This window comes from Eurypyga helias, unplaced genomic scaffold (assembly GCF_000690775.1).
Source record: "Eurypyga helias isolate BGI_N326 unplaced genomic scaffold, ASM69077v1 scaffold14623, whole genome shotgun sequence".
In the NCBI taxonomy this organism is placed as follows: Eukaryota; Metazoa; Chordata; class Aves; order Eurypygiformes; family Eurypygidae; genus Eurypyga; species Eurypyga helias.
In genome coordinates, this window is record NW_010240688.1 from 36,918 (window position 1) to 51,454 (window position 14,537).

The window sequence follows — 14,537 nt, forward strand, 5'->3', positions numbered from 1 at the left end:
CAAGCAATCCTCCTCATGTGCCGTTTTCAAGGATTTGTGTCATACACAATTCCCTTTTTTTTTTTTTTTTTTTCCAAGCAACGTGTTGTCAAAGACAAAGGTCTTTTCGGGTTATCTCACCTTCATCTTCAATTGATGTTTTGACCAAGCGCAGACGTAAATCACTGCCGTAGCCTGGGGCTGTGCTGCGCGGCAGCGTGGGAGGTGCCGGTTTGGAGGGATGCGGAGGCTGAAATGACGGATGAGTGTTCCGCGCCCGCCTGGGTTACACCTGGAACAAGCTGCTGTACTCGTGCCTTGCCGCCGCAAACACCTAATTTATCTCCCTCTCCTTCCCCCTGGTCTGAGCAGGGTGCAGCGTCACTGTGAATGCTGTGGGAGGAGGGTTGTGCTCAGCGTGAAGCCGTCCTTCTGCTACATGTTCATCTCTTCTCTCTTCTTTTCCCTTTCAGCTGCCCAGTTGGATAATATCGGCTTCAGCATTATCAAGAAGTGCATACACGCTGTTGAGACGAGAGGTAGAGCGGGGTCACCAGATGGTCTGGTTTTGGGGGGTTGGCCTTGCAGCTGCAGCAGCGTAGCAATGGCTTACCTGCTCTTTTCATGAACGAAAATGATTCATTAACCCTTGGAGACCCACATCAGATAAACCCCGGGAGATGCTCCGGCGGATGCGTTGCTCAGACACGCGTTTGCCCTATGGCCGGGGTTAGGAGGGTTCAGCTCACCTTGGGGACTTACAAAAATGGGGAAGGGGGCGTAGCTGGGGACTTCGCTTGAGCACCCCTTCGTGCGGTGCCACTGCAGAGCGCTTCCTCTCGTGTGGGATGACAAATATGCGGGCTGCAATCCTTCCCCTAAGTCTCTTGGGAAGGCCAGGTGTACTCAGGCGGACGAGCTGGTTGGCGTAAGCCCCCTCGCAGTGAAATCTGGGTGTTGTGCTCGCGTCGCTTCTGAGGGCGCAGATGTCTGCACCGGGCAAGCGTCCCCCCGGGAGGCTTTGGGCAGAGCAGGGCTCTGAGCTGGCAGTATTTCTGCCTCTCCTCTTTCACGGGGCTCTTCCTCCTGCCTATAGGCAGCGTAATATGTTGGGGGGTGCTGAAATGTGGTGTTTTCCCCTGTAATAACTGGCGGTGGCTCAGAAGCTGCTCTCGGGAGCAAAGCAGCACCTGGGAGCTGCTGGGCTTGTGCAGCATCCCACAGGACTGGGACTACCCAGGGATTTTTGTGCTAGCCACAGCTCAGTAACATCCAAGCTGTAGTTTAAAAGCCATATGGGAGGAAGTAATTAAAAGAATTGATGAGACCGAATGAGGCAAATGCAGCTCCTGGGGCAAGTCCAGAGAGCTCCAGCTGGGGCGGTGCAGCACACCCAACCTGGGGGCTTCTGGCACCACGTCCTTTGGCTGCTCCCTGCCCTAGCAGCTCCTTTGGTTCTCGTCGTTCTCTGTATGAAGAACATGCAGAAGGCTCAGACCTCAAGAGAGAGGGTGGGGAGCACTGGGACAGGTTGCCCAGAGAAGCTGTGGATGCCCCATCCCTGGAAGTGTCCAAGGCCAGGCTGGATGAGGCTTGGAGCAACCTGGTCTAGTGGAAGATGTCCCTGCCCATGGAACTAGATGGATCTAGTTGGAACTAGATGGTGTTTAAGGTCCCTTCCACCCAAACCATTCTGGGATTCAACCTGAAGAATCTGGCAGAGTAAATTTGTCCAAAACCACCCTTGTGTGTGTGAAGGGCAGATCCTTCGTGGTGCAGCCGCGCTCCCTTGCTGATAGTGGTAGGGAGGAAAGATGTCCTTGGATCTTTTATTACTGAGCTAATTGGGGGGTAATACTTTTAATCAATACATGAAAGCCCTAACATCAAAATAAAATTTTACTCTCTTCTCTAATTTTGTGTGTAGTTGTTGAGAGGGTTTAATTATTTTTGCTGTTAGAGAAGCCAAAGAAATGAATAAAAAGTCAGTAGCTCTTTCGACATTCTCCTAACAAGCTCCTTGTTTTTCCTAGGGATCAATGAGCAAGGGCTCTACAGAATCGTCGGGGTAAACTCCAGAGTTCAAAAGCTGTTGAGTATATTAATGGGTAAGTATCTCCTGTTTTGTTCAAGGCGAGTAGATTGTGCAGCTTTGAAGTCTTGCCAGCCGAGAGCAGAGTCTTTTGGGGTACCGAAGCGTGGTGAATGTGCTCCTGGGGCCACACGCTGTTAGAGGCTGGGGCATCCCGGGCTACCACAGCCAGGTTGCTAAGGTAGGACTTGTGTAGGTCGAGGCTTTGAAAGGTGTGGTGCAGTCACTGGTGTCCGGCTCGCACGCTGGCAGCCTTCCCAAAAGCAAACTAAAATCTTCAAAGAAATAGCTGAAAGCTTTGGTTTGTAATCTCATACCTGCCACGTTGTTCACAGAGTACTTTTTAATTACTTTCTCTTGTTGCATGCTGCCTGTGGCTCTTCTTACCCCCTTGGACCTTCTTGTGCCTGTTTTAGCACGGTCTTGCCCAGACCTTTCCAGCACGTGTTTCCCTCCTGCCTTGAGGCATCGCATCCTGCAGTTCCGGGTGCTCAGGAGGAGAGAAGGTGTCGGGTCACACCATGACAGAGCTTGGTGTTGACGTGGAGGGGGCTTCTTTGAGCACTGGCCACCCTTTGCAGCCACCCTGGAGCTGCCTGGGAGCCCTCAGAGACCTCTCCCCAACTCTGAGATGGCAAGACTGAGGCTGTGGTGGTTGCTCCACATGACTGAACCTTTTAATACATGTATTTCACTTTCAGCAGCTTTCCTTCTCCTCTCCCAATTCCCCCTTGTTTTCCCACTGTTAAGGTGTTCACTGAGCAAAGCCCGAGGTGGCGGTTAAGGCTTGTCAGTGGTAACCTACAGAAAATGAATAATCCAGGAATAATTAGGAAGCAGGAGGGCAAGGCTCTTATCAGAGGCTGATGCAAGGGGACCTCTCTGCTCTGGTTTTGCTCTGGCATTTGGGAAGTTCGCCTCAGTCACAAGAGCTGGTGACTTTCTCTTTTATTAGTAGAGGTTTGGCGTGGGTCCTGGGGGGTGTGAGCATGTGCTGCGAGCCGCCTGAGTACAGGGCAGGGCCGGGCCGTCCCGTGGTGCACACGCTTGGCACGGGTGTGTTGGAGCGTCGGGCAGAGAGCGGTGCTGCCTGCCGAGAAAAATAGGCTGGGGATTGGGTGTCCAGGGCACAGAGGGTCTGACATGCCGGGTCCTCTGTGCTCTTCGTGCTGGCGCATCGTCTCGCGAGCTAGCAGAGCCGCTGATCCTGTTTTCTCCTGGCAAGGGCGGTCTCAGGCTGTGTCAGCTCCGGGCTGCGGGGCTGTGACAGATGGCAAAACTCGCTTGGTTGGAGCTCTCCGGAGCTGGGAGGGTTTCGGAGTTTTGGACACGCTCCAGCATCCATTATCTCCGCAGCGGCTGAAGCCACTCAGCTGTCGACCTCACGTCTCATAATGCCGTGATATATCGCCGGTGGCTTTCCTTTGTCCCGGCACGTCTCCCTTAGTTGTCGGTGGCAAGCGCGTGCTGGGGGGTGCCGCGGGTGGCCAGGTGGGTGCTGGAAGTGGGACCCTCTTTGGGGATCTCCCATGCTGTTGACTGCTGAGACGCTTTACAAACCTGTGACGCCGTATCTTTCTCCAAATCGCCTTCGACAATCCTAGTGGTGTTTAGGCTGTCTGTGTCCAACAGAAGAGTGTCCATTGTCTAACGCCCTTCGGCTCTGACGTCCTGCCGGGAGCGTCGCCGTGCTGCTCCAATGCTCCTGTTCGGACTGACCCTCGTGAGTGGAGGAGCCGAACTGCGCTCCAACTGCGGGTTTCCCTTTGGTTTAGAAACCCACGTGGGCGGTGTTACCCTTCACATGTGGCTTAAATGGCAGACAGGTCAGGTTTCCCTGAGCGGGGGCTGGTGTCGGTGATGCTGCTGGGAAGGCCTTTGGCATGAGGTGCATCTGCACTGTGCTTGCCTCGGGGAGAAGAGCTGTCCCGTGGGCAGCAGGTGGTCGGGTACTTGTTATGGACGAACTTTTCTGTGTCAGAGCTCCCATGACAGAGTTATTGTGGGGTGGGCACATAGGACAGAGACGGTGCTAGCAGATCATAGAATCCCAGAATGATTTGGGGGGGAAGGGAACTTAAAGCCCCCCCAGTCCCACCCCCTGCCATGGGCAGGGACACCTTCCATAGCCCAGGTTGCTCCAAGCCTCATCCAGCCTGGCCTTGGACACTTCCAGGGATGGGGCATCCACAGCTTCTCTGGGCAACCTGTCCCAGTGCCTTCCCACCCTCTCTGGGAAGAATTCCTTCCTGCTGTCCCATCTCCATCTCCTTCTTTCAGTTTAAACCTATTACCCCTTGCCCTGTCACTCCCTGCCGTTGGGACAAGTCCCCTTCAGCTTTCTTGTACCCCCCAGGCTCTGGAAGGGGGCCTGAGGTCTCCTCGGAGCCTTCCCTTCTCCAGGCTGACCCCCCCAACTCTCCCAGCCTGTCTCCATGGCAGAGGGGCTCCAGCCCTCGGAGCATCTCCGGGGCCTCCTCTGGACTCGCTCCAACAGCTCTGTGTCCTTCTGCTGTTGGGGGCCCAGAGCTGGAGCAGAACTGCAGGGGGGTCTCCCCAGAGCGGAGCAGAGGGGGAGAATCTCCTCCCTCACCCCCCTGGCCACGCTGCTCCGGATCCAGCCCAGGATGGGGTTGGCTTTCTGGGCTGTTGAAACTCGGCACTCAGATGAGTGGAGTGTTCCTGTTTGGCGTGTCTCGCTCCTCCCACATGAGCCATCCGAGCTGCTGAGTGGGGCTCCCCATGTTCCCTCACTGCTGGGATTGAGTGCCCTGTGGCTGTTGTGGAAATCCTTTGAGCCACCCGGGCTGGGTGATGAGGTGGAGCCCCAGGCGGTTCCCCTGGCCGTGGAGAAGTGAGGAATTGAAACCGGCTGTGTTGACGGCAGCAGCTTTCTGCATCCCCAGGAAGCAGATGGAGAAGTTCCTTAGAAAGGGCTTTGGGCCTGCCATGGGCTCTGCCACAGCCGGGGCTGGCTTCCTCGGGAACGTCCCTGGCATTGCACGCCGTTGTCTGGCTGCGGTTCCGTCACGTCTGTGCACTTAGGGGTGTCTGATGAGCTGGGGCTGCCCACCCGCCTGCTGGGCTACAGCCTGCCCCGTTCCCTGCCCATCCCGTCACCTGGGGTCTGCAGGGGTGAACGCCTGGATATGGATGGGATCCCCGTCTCCTCCTCCGCTGCTGCTTTTTGCCTCTAGGGAGAAAACAAATCAGCCAAACAAATTTTCTGGGAATGGGAATGTATTCTTTCCGCCCTTGAATTTCTATGTAGATCCGGCCATAAGAAAACATGTTCTGATTTCTCGGTTTGGACCTGGAGGGTTGCAGCTCCCTTTTCTTTCCTCAAATGTCCCCCGTGGGAGGCTGTCAGTGATAACCCCCTTTGGTCTCGCAGCCTGGGGGGAGCTGGGAAGCGCTGTCCGAGTGGCATTTGTGACCAGGCAGAATGAGCGAATGGGCACGGGGGTGATGCTGCTGTGGCCGCTGTGTCCTGGGCTGAGCAAAGTGCTTTCCTCCGTCTCCGCTGGAGTAAAACGCTTGGGGCTGTTCATTTTTCCCTCCCTTTCCCCTTACCCTTTCACTTCAGCTTTATTCGTATCTGGTAAGGGACACCAGGTTAATAACTCGCAGCAACAAGCGACTGCAGGGTTAATACTGAGTCTGGCCGGTGGGTGCTTTCAGGGCCTGGTTCACATTTACACCAGTTCCTGTGGAAATGTGTCCTTGTGCCGAGACGAGTGCGCCGTGGTGCTGGCTCCAGCCATCTCTGCCTGCGGAGGCAGATGCTGCATCTGTAGCCCACAAAGACAACTTCTTGCTGACTCATAAATTTGAAGGTCAAGGGGAACTGATTATCTGCTCCCAGCCTTTTCATGAGGCCGACCCTCGGATTTCACCGTGTTCCATAAATCATGTCTATAAACTCCTGGATGAGCTTTTCAAAAGGCATCCAGACTTGAGTTGTTTGTTCAGCTTCAGCGAAGGCCTTGCTATTAAAAAGGGCTTTTTTTTTTTTTTAAACAGGGGAGGGTTTTTTTTCTTTGTTTAATTTACTTTTTTCACTATGCCAGGCTTATTTTTAATCTCTTAAAATTGCCTCCTTAAAACGGTGGTGTGATAGAGGAAGTTGCGCTGGCGTTGACGAGGAAGGATGGTGTTCGCTTGTGCGATTGCTGCGGGACACACGGGATGCTTCTGTGAAAACACAGTTCTTAAATGTTTACTTTTCCAAGTGCTCCTCTTGATGGGTTTTTTTTTAATTAAAGTAAACCCTTTGCCCTGAGGGAAAGCCTAACTCTTATTTCAGTGCATTCTTTTAATTAGTTTTAAAATTACCCTATGCTTACCTATTGCTTTAAAATTCAAAAGCGCATTATACGTGTCCGTGAGAAGACAAATACCCACTGAGTCGAATCCGTAGGACCAGATGGCGTTGGCAGCTGTATCTGGCGTCAGGCTTGGCCTTGGGCACGGTGAGTGCCTCTCTGCGCCTGCTCCGGCTCTCGGGGACGTGTGGCACTTCCATGTCACTGAAAGCACCCACAGCCCTGTCTCCCAAGGCCACCTGTGGGTGTTTCCCAGGGGTTTCAGTGGGAACAAGTTCCCAGTTGTGTTTCCAGGTCCAGCTCACTTGGAGCTTGGTGCAGTCAAAGCCTTCAGCTCCAGAGCTCTGAGAGATCATAGAATCCCAGAAGGGTTTGGGTTGAAGGGACCTCAAATCCCACCCAGTCCCACCCCCTGCCATGGGCAGGGACCCCTTCCACTAGACCAGGTTGCTCCAAGCCTCATCCAGCCTGGCCTTGGACACTTCCAGGGATGGGGCATCCACAGCTCCTCTGGGCAACCTGTCCCAGTGCCTCCCCTCCCTCTCTGGGGAGCATTTCTTCCCGATATCTAATCTAAACCTCCCTGTTTTCAATTTAAACCTGTTACCCCTTGTCCTGTCACTCCCTGCCCTTAGAAAAAGTCCCCCCCAGCTTTCTCATAGCCCCCCAGGCACTGGAAGGGGCTCTGAGGTCTCTCTGGAGCCTTCCCTTCTCCAGGCTGAACATCCCAGCTCTCCCAGCCTCTTCCCATGGCAACGAGGCTCCAGCTGTCGATGCCAGGAGCAAGTTAGCAAAGGGCGTTCATGAAGCAGGAGAGGACCAAGGTGCTTATGGCTGCAGACGGGGAGACGTTGAGCCCTGCTCCTGCCTTCTCCGCATCTGTGACTGGTGCAGTGCTCCTCACTTTGGCACGGAGCAGTCGCTGTCCTTACTCGTGGTCCCTGGCACTGTGCTTGAAGTGTCCATGGCCCAGCCCCGTAACGACAACCCGAGGGTGGCTTTTGAGGAATCCGTCTGGAATTCTCAGCAAAGACTGGAAAAAAAGGTGCCGTCTGTGTTGGTGCCTACTGGGATGGGTGTGCAGATGGCAGCGGTCCCTGGGACCCCCCATGGCAGCAGGGTCCCGGCGTGGGTGGAGGTGCCAAAGGGAACGGTTGCTGCTTCCTGAGGGCTCTTTTATTGTCAGAGCATCAAGGTGTTTTCCCAGAAATCAGCTTTATTGATCTCGCTACAGGACTTTATGCAAACAAGTCCGGCTTCCTGACCTGGGTTGGTGGTTTGCAGAAAGCAGGGAGAAGCAGAGGGCTGCAGATTCCTGCGAGCACGGGTCGGATCCGCCTTGGGAAGGGCTGGGCTGCCAGTCCAGAGCCTCCTATTTACATCGTCCAGAACAGCTGCAGGGTGTTCCTGATTTCTTTAAAGGAAAGATAGGAGGGGAAAAATGCAGAAAGGAAAGGAGGGCTGCAGGGGAGATGGAGGCAAGCATGCTGCAGTGCTTGACGATGAAATAGAGGCACTTCAGAGGCTCCCTGGCCCGACGCTCGCACCGCATAGAGCTGGAAGCCGGAGGATCTGATGGCAGGTCTGTGGTTCCTGTGGGACCTGTGAGCCGGTGCTGTGAATCCCCAGGCAGAGATGGGGTGTGGGGTAAGGATGGGCGGTGCCAGGGTGCCAAAACCCCTTGTGTCCTGGGGTGCTGGGTTGTCCAGTGCTGGGTCAGACACTCCCAGGAGCTGTGCAGCTCCCCTCTGCCTGGCTCTGGGAGAGCATCCTGCTGTTTCACGATGCTCCTGCCCATCTTCTCCAGGGTCTCATTGCAAAGTTTGCATTGGGCCATTCCAGCGTTGGAGCCAGGGTCGCTGTTTGCACCTTTCCTGCTCCAGACACTGGTTTGGAATCTCCTTGTTCTGCAGAAAGCAGCCGTCAGCTGGGAAGCACAAACCCACCTGTCTCTGCACAGCCTGGCACATCCCATCCCGGCCTGGGGCTCTGCTGGGAGCTTGACTGATGGAGCTGCCCACACGCGGAGAGCTTCCCGGGCACGCGTGCCTGGAGATGGAGTGTGGTACGGAAATGGCTGAGGGATCCCAGCAACACCATTGGGCAGTAACTGGAGGTTTGGCTACACTGGAGGGCTCAGCGGGGAGGATGGATGGATGCAGAGTCTGCTCAGTCAGCACGAAGAGGGTCTCGGTGCCCAGAGCTGCCCTCAGGGACCCGCTGGGACCTGGGGAGCATAGCCACCATCAGCACTGTGTAACATGGCTCGTACCTCTCCGATGTCCTTTGCTGCCCCTTCTCAAAGCTGAAGCTATCAGGAGAAAGCAGTTATTGCCAGGGACTGTTTTGAAGATCCATGTGTGTTTCTACGGCAGCCGTGGAGGGTCAGGAGTGTAAATCCTGGAGAGGCAGAGCAGGGGAGCAGCTCCAACCTTGCCTCTGCTCCAGGGTGGGAGCAAGGACCTGAGAAGTGCCCTTGGAGCAGAGCCATGCACGTTGGCTGTAGCTTGCAGACCTTCCTCACAGGTGCCACAAGAGCTGCGTCACGGCTGTGTGGGCGGCCCCCTCCCCGCAGCGTTATGTGGAGTGCTGGGTGAGGGTCTGCGGTGGGTGGGGGTGGGCGGCAGCTCCACCTCTGCCATCGCTGTGCGCCGAGGGTCTGGTCCAGGCTGGGTTCTTGCCATGCTGGGAGGTTTGCCGATGCTCCTGGAGGCTGGAGGTGGCTCAGGAGCTGCTGCGGACCCCTGCGTCTGCTGGAGGATGGAGGAGGGTGAATCCGACCTTTAAAAATTAAAGATGGCAAGAAACAGCCCGCGGAAGGGAGGGTGGAGGAACACAACAGGATGACAGCAAGAGGTCAGAGGTGATAAACCAAACTGAGTGCAGTTCTGCTGTGCCAGCGACACCCCCCAGCCGCAGCTGTCCCTGCACTCCCACTTCAAAATGCCCTGGGTGCTCCTCCTGTCCTTCCTGCTGGCACAGCTGGAATCCAGTCCTGCTCTGCGAGGCGACAGGAGCTTCCCCACAGCCTCCTGCGCCCTTGGATGTCACGCTTTGAGTCAAACTGCCGAGCCCATTGCTCATGATCCGTGTTTTATTCTTCTTCTCATCCCGTGCAAGTGAGCATGGCCCATCCCGTGTAACAAACCCCACTTCCCTCCCGAAATGTCTGCTGGGGATTGGCTTGTGGACACTGGGCTGGGAATAGCTCCTACATGGGATGTGATGGTCTTCCCACACAGCTGAGCTGGTCAGCTGCCATGAGCTGGTATTATCCTTACTTTGGTTCTTTTCTTCTTTTTCCTTAGATCCCAAAACAGCCACAGAAACAGAAACAGAGATCTGCGCGGAGTGGGAGATAAAGACCATTACTAGTGCACTGAAAACCTACCTGAGGTAAGGGAGAAAAGCCATACCTGTCGTGCGGCTGCAGGAAGGGTTTGGTGATGGGCTGGGGTGCTACTGCAGGTCCTTAACTAGAGCACTTAACAGAAACAAGAAACTGCTCCTGGAGAATTTATCCTGGCTGTTTCCTTGACCTTCCATCATGTTTGAGCAGGATTTGGGGAATGCGATCAGCTCTCTGCATCTATCATACAGACATGGTTTAAAAAGCTCATTCTTGGGTATCCTGCCTTGGTTTAAGCTTTTCCCTTAGTTTGCAAAGAATCATGGAATGGTTTGGGTTGGAAGGGACCTTAAAGATCATCTAGTTCCAACCCCCCTGCCATGGGCAGGGGCACCTTCCATAGCCCAGGTTGCTCCAAGCCTCATCCAGCCTGGTCTTGGACACTCCCAGGGATGTGCTTCCACCCCACGAGCGTGTGGCAGAGGAAGAGCCCAGTGCTTCTCTTGGGGCTGTTCAGAACTGGGTGCTGAGCTTTACCTCAGCTGGGAATTCTGTGTGCATTGATGCCATGGTGGGTTATCCCAGAGGATGAGCCTTGGCAGCCGTCAGCGTCTCGTTACCCACAGCATGCTTCTGCCTGTCGCGACTCCAGCTTCGTGCACAGCGTTGGTGTTCTGGGTGTTGGGTTTTGTTTGAGAGAGTGCAAGAGAGAGGCTAAATCCAATTAGGGAGATGAGCATAATTAGCTCGGTGGATCCCAGCCTAGAAAATCACAAAACTACCTGATTTTGCATGATTGCCAACCTTTGCTCCAGAGTTCGAACTGTTTGCAAAGCGATGAAGAACGGCGGCATTGCCAAATGGGCTGTTGAAGGGATGTGGAAGTGGGAGGGGAGAATGGGGAGTTTAATTTAATGGGAAGGGTGTCCGTGAAAGTTTTATGAACAGGCTTGTTTCTCTTTTTAATTTATTTTTAAGTTTACTTGCAAATCACGGGCTCACTGATGTACTGAAACTGTGTTACTGGAGGCACGCTGAAGTTAAAAGTTAATTCAGAGTGGTGCAGAGAAGGGAGGAGGGATAAATCCAAGGCACTTTAATAGATCTTATTCCTTCTGATGGGGGGAATTAATTAGAATTGCTGTTGCTTAATTCTGCACTTTTTAAAACAGAGCTGAGTTTATGGTAAGGGCAAAGCTTTATTTCTCTGGATTGTGTTACTCAGAGGTGTTCTGTGTTACCTTTTTATCTCCCAGAATGCTTCCGGGGCCGCTCATGATGTACCAATTTCAAAGGAGCTTCATCAAAGCAGCAAGTGAGTTTGTTGATGTTTATGGCAGCGTTATTGGCACGTAGCTGAGTGTAACCCCTGCCCTGCCGCTTCCCTGCCGCCCTCCTTGTTCTTAAGTCCCGGAAAGCAGCAGAAGAATCGGGAGACAAGGGGCATGTTGTTGTTTGGGACATAACCAGATGAAAGGGAAGCGCGGATGGGGCCGGGGGAGCGCAGAGCTGGCCGGGGGCAGGAGCTGCTGCTGCCATTCTGTCTGGCTTTACCATCCTCTGCCACAGTGAGGGGGGCCGGGGTTCAAGCACCACCTATGGGGTGGGATGGGGTTAATTGCAGAGCAGGTGTCTGCCAACTTCCTTTGCCTGCCTAGAGAAGGGGCTGGTGGGGCTATGGGTCAGGGGGGCTCATGTGGCCCGTGGCCACATTGATGGTGGCCTCCTTAGCCCCCACGTAGGCTGTCGGGGCACATCTGCCAGCACCCCCGGAGCCAGCCAGCCTGTTAAGGACCAGATGCTGGAATTTCGCCGGGCACTGAGCACGTCCCAGTGGTGCTTGGGAATGTGCTGATGTTCCTGTTGCTGAAGCTGGAGGAACGCTGGGTACAGCCAGCCCCTTCCCTGATCATGGCTGTCATCTGCTCTCAGCTCTCGGCTTCAGTCCGAGGGTTTCTTCCTTTCAGAAACAACTGGTTGGAGTTGGTGGGAAGGGGGAGTGCTGTGGAGAGCATCCATGGCGTGCCTGGGTGTAGGGTGGATTGGGGAGTGTCTGTCGGTGTTAATGTTTGTAACAACCCCGCTGATGCAGAGATAAATCATTTTTTATTTCCAATGCAGAACTGGAGAATCAGGAGTCGAGGGTGTCAGAGATCCACAGCCTCGTTCATCGGCTCCCGGAGAAAAACAGGCAGATGCTGCACTTGCTCATGAACCACTTGGCAAAGTATGTGTGTGACCCATATGTTTTTCTCTCTTCTTTCCACTTCCTCTGAAAGTTAATAGTGGTAGAAAAGTTTCCTTATGTGTGTGTGTGTGGTGTTGAGTCATATCTGGTTGGCAAGTAGAATCATAGAGTAACTGGAAACCCGTGTATGAACACAATGAGGGCTGACCTGCGGAACGGAGCAGGAGGGAGGGGGCTTGCCCTGCCACCCCCTGCCCATGGAGCCGTGCCCTGGCCCCAGAGAAACCCAAATGCTGCTGGGAACGTGGTGTAGCTTTTAACGGCATGGGAATGGGGTTGGGCTGTGCAGGAGGCTGTTGTGGTTTAGCCCCAGCTAGCAGCCAGGCACCACGCAGCTCAGCTCCCTCCTCCCCAGGGAGGTGGGAAGGAGAGTCAGAGGAACTGACAAGGAAACTCGTGGGTTTAGATAAGAACAGTTTAATATTTTAACATAAATTAAATAAAATAGTGCTACTAATAATACTAATATATAATGAAAATAATGGAAAATAAAACAACTGCTCACCACCTGCTGATTCTCAGCCAGTCTCTGGGCAGCAAGAGCCAGAAACAGAGAGCCCGAAAGCCAGACCAAAGCCCAGGAGAGAGTGACCCGCAGCCCACTCCTCAACTTACCTACCAAGCACGATGTCTGATGACATGAAGGGTCAGTTTGGGTTGGCTATCTGGGCTGTGTCTGCTCCCAGCTTCTCGTAGAGAAGAATTTGGGAACACAGGAGCAGGATCAGAAGCTGAAATAGTCCTTGGCTTCATGTAAGCATGGCTTGGCATCAACAGGCACCATCGGTGTGTTATCGTTGTTCTCTGCACAGCCAAACCCAGCCTCATACAGCTACTGTGGGGAAAACCAACTCTACCCCAACTGAAAGCAGCACAGGGCAGAGTGGAGGTTAAGCTCCTCTCTGGGTTTCAGATCGAGCCTAGTATTAAAGGACCAAAAGCTATCTCTTTTCTACAACAGAAGGCTGCTCTGGGGCGTATTTTCTGCCTTTGTGCAGTCTGATTAATCAGTACTCATAGGTCACCTTGAAACTTTATGAGGGTAAAGGAATTGGCTTTCAATGATAGAACTGGCCTATAATTTCCCATCTTCTTCCTGCTTTGCAGGTTACCATGGAAACCTGTGATTAGTGTTTAAAAAGTGAAGGCATCGTCAGGTGTCTGTGCCAGCCTCCAGGCGGCAGGTCATCCCTGCCCTCGCTGTTCGCCCTGGCGCTGCGGGAGCGGGGGATTGGGCAGCACTTGGGATTCCAGGGAACAAGTTAATTTGCCAAAAAGTTTAGCAGGAAGTCTGGGAGAACCTGAAGTTACCTGTTTAAGAGAAAAAAACCCAAATAATACTTAAAGTAGACTTAAAAATATCTCCAGATGCTTTCTTAGGACATGGGTTTGTCCCTGTGCCGTGGGTCCCCGGCAAGGCTGTTAAAAACCAAAGAGCTGGGTTAGATCTTGGTTTCAAAACACTCATTCACAGGCTCAAGCCAAGGGCCAGGCAGTTCCAGGTACTCCCAAGGGCCAAATAAGTGCAGGGAATCTCAGAACCGTTTAAGTGCTCCTCATTTAAAGGACAGCTGGGTGTTTGCGGGAGTCAGGTAATACAATGGGTTTCATGCTGCTTTAGTAGGGAAGGAACTAAACCAAATCACAAACAAACAGTGAGTGTAGCGCTGTGTGCTATGTTAGAAGAGAAACAGCTCATAGTGCTTATTTAATGGGAAAAGAATTGACTTGGAGAAAGGCAGGAAGCCGAGGAGTGAGAGCCTGCTCTGCCGAGCTCGCCGCTCTGCAGAATCTCCCTGGTGCTGTTCCTGGGGGATTCCAGGCTGCGGGGCAGGGGAACAGCTGGGCATGGGCTCCACGGCATCCCTCCTGCAGCCCAGGCACTGGCTGGGGGGCTGCTCGGCCCCACCGTGGGGGCAGCCAGCTCCAGGGCTCCTCGCTGCGCCTCTTCTAGATGAACCGGTTGCGGCAGTGCCAGCATAAAAGCTGGATTAAGGATGTTCTGGTGGAGATGAAACCTCACGTTGGCAGATGTTTGGAGGAAGGGAGAGTGTTGGAGAAAGGACGGGGGCCTGGCGATCCCAAGCGATGTGCACAGGGAAGGGGATGCTCTGGCATGGGGGCCGGTGGGGTTTGGGTGCTGCCCCATCCCTGGTGAAGGGAGCCGAGAGCTGGGTCGGGCAGCACCGCAGGGCCCCGGCCTGGCCCTGCTGAGCCGGGCTGTGCCTCTTGGAGGGGATTGCCTCCTGTTTCTGTTGGGTTTTTTTTTTATTTTAAGTAACATCTGAATAATCAAGATTTGCATTTTTATCAGATGAGCTAAAAAAATGTTTCTCACAGTATTACTGCAGAGATCTCCTACGCTAAAAGCAGAACTCTGCATGGGTCGGTTGCAGAGACAGTCTGTCGCACGCTGTCTCGCTTCTTCTGGTTTTTTGGTTTGTGTGTTCGCTGTTGCTTGCTGACAAGGAACACAGGGCTCTTGTGTGGCATGGGGCTGCTGCTAATTGTAGAGTCACGGAATGGTTCAGGTTGGAAGGGACC

At 53.9% G+C, this 14,537-nt stretch overlaps 1 protein-coding gene across 1 annotated transcript in view; it reads left to right on the plus strand.

Annotated features, from left to right (window-relative positions):
- Positions 1-11,972, plus strand: part of LOC104507290 (rho GTPase-activating protein 26) — a gene marked incomplete at its 3' end in the record, with an annotated part of 47,594 nt that extends 35,622 nt beyond the window's left edge. Inside the window, exons 5-9 of the mRNA XM_010148521.1 lie at positions 453-518; positions 2,013-2,087; positions 9,705-9,792; positions 11,002-11,060; positions 11,867-11,972. Of these exons, the coding sequence (XP_010146823.1) occupies positions 453-518; positions 2,013-2,087; positions 9,705-9,792; positions 11,002-11,060; positions 11,867-11,972 (394 nt within the window). The remainder of the gene's footprint in view (positions 1-452; positions 519-2,012; positions 2,088-9,704; positions 9,793-11,001; positions 11,061-11,866) is intronic.
- Between the last annotated feature and the right edge of the window lie 2,565 nt (positions 11,973-14,537).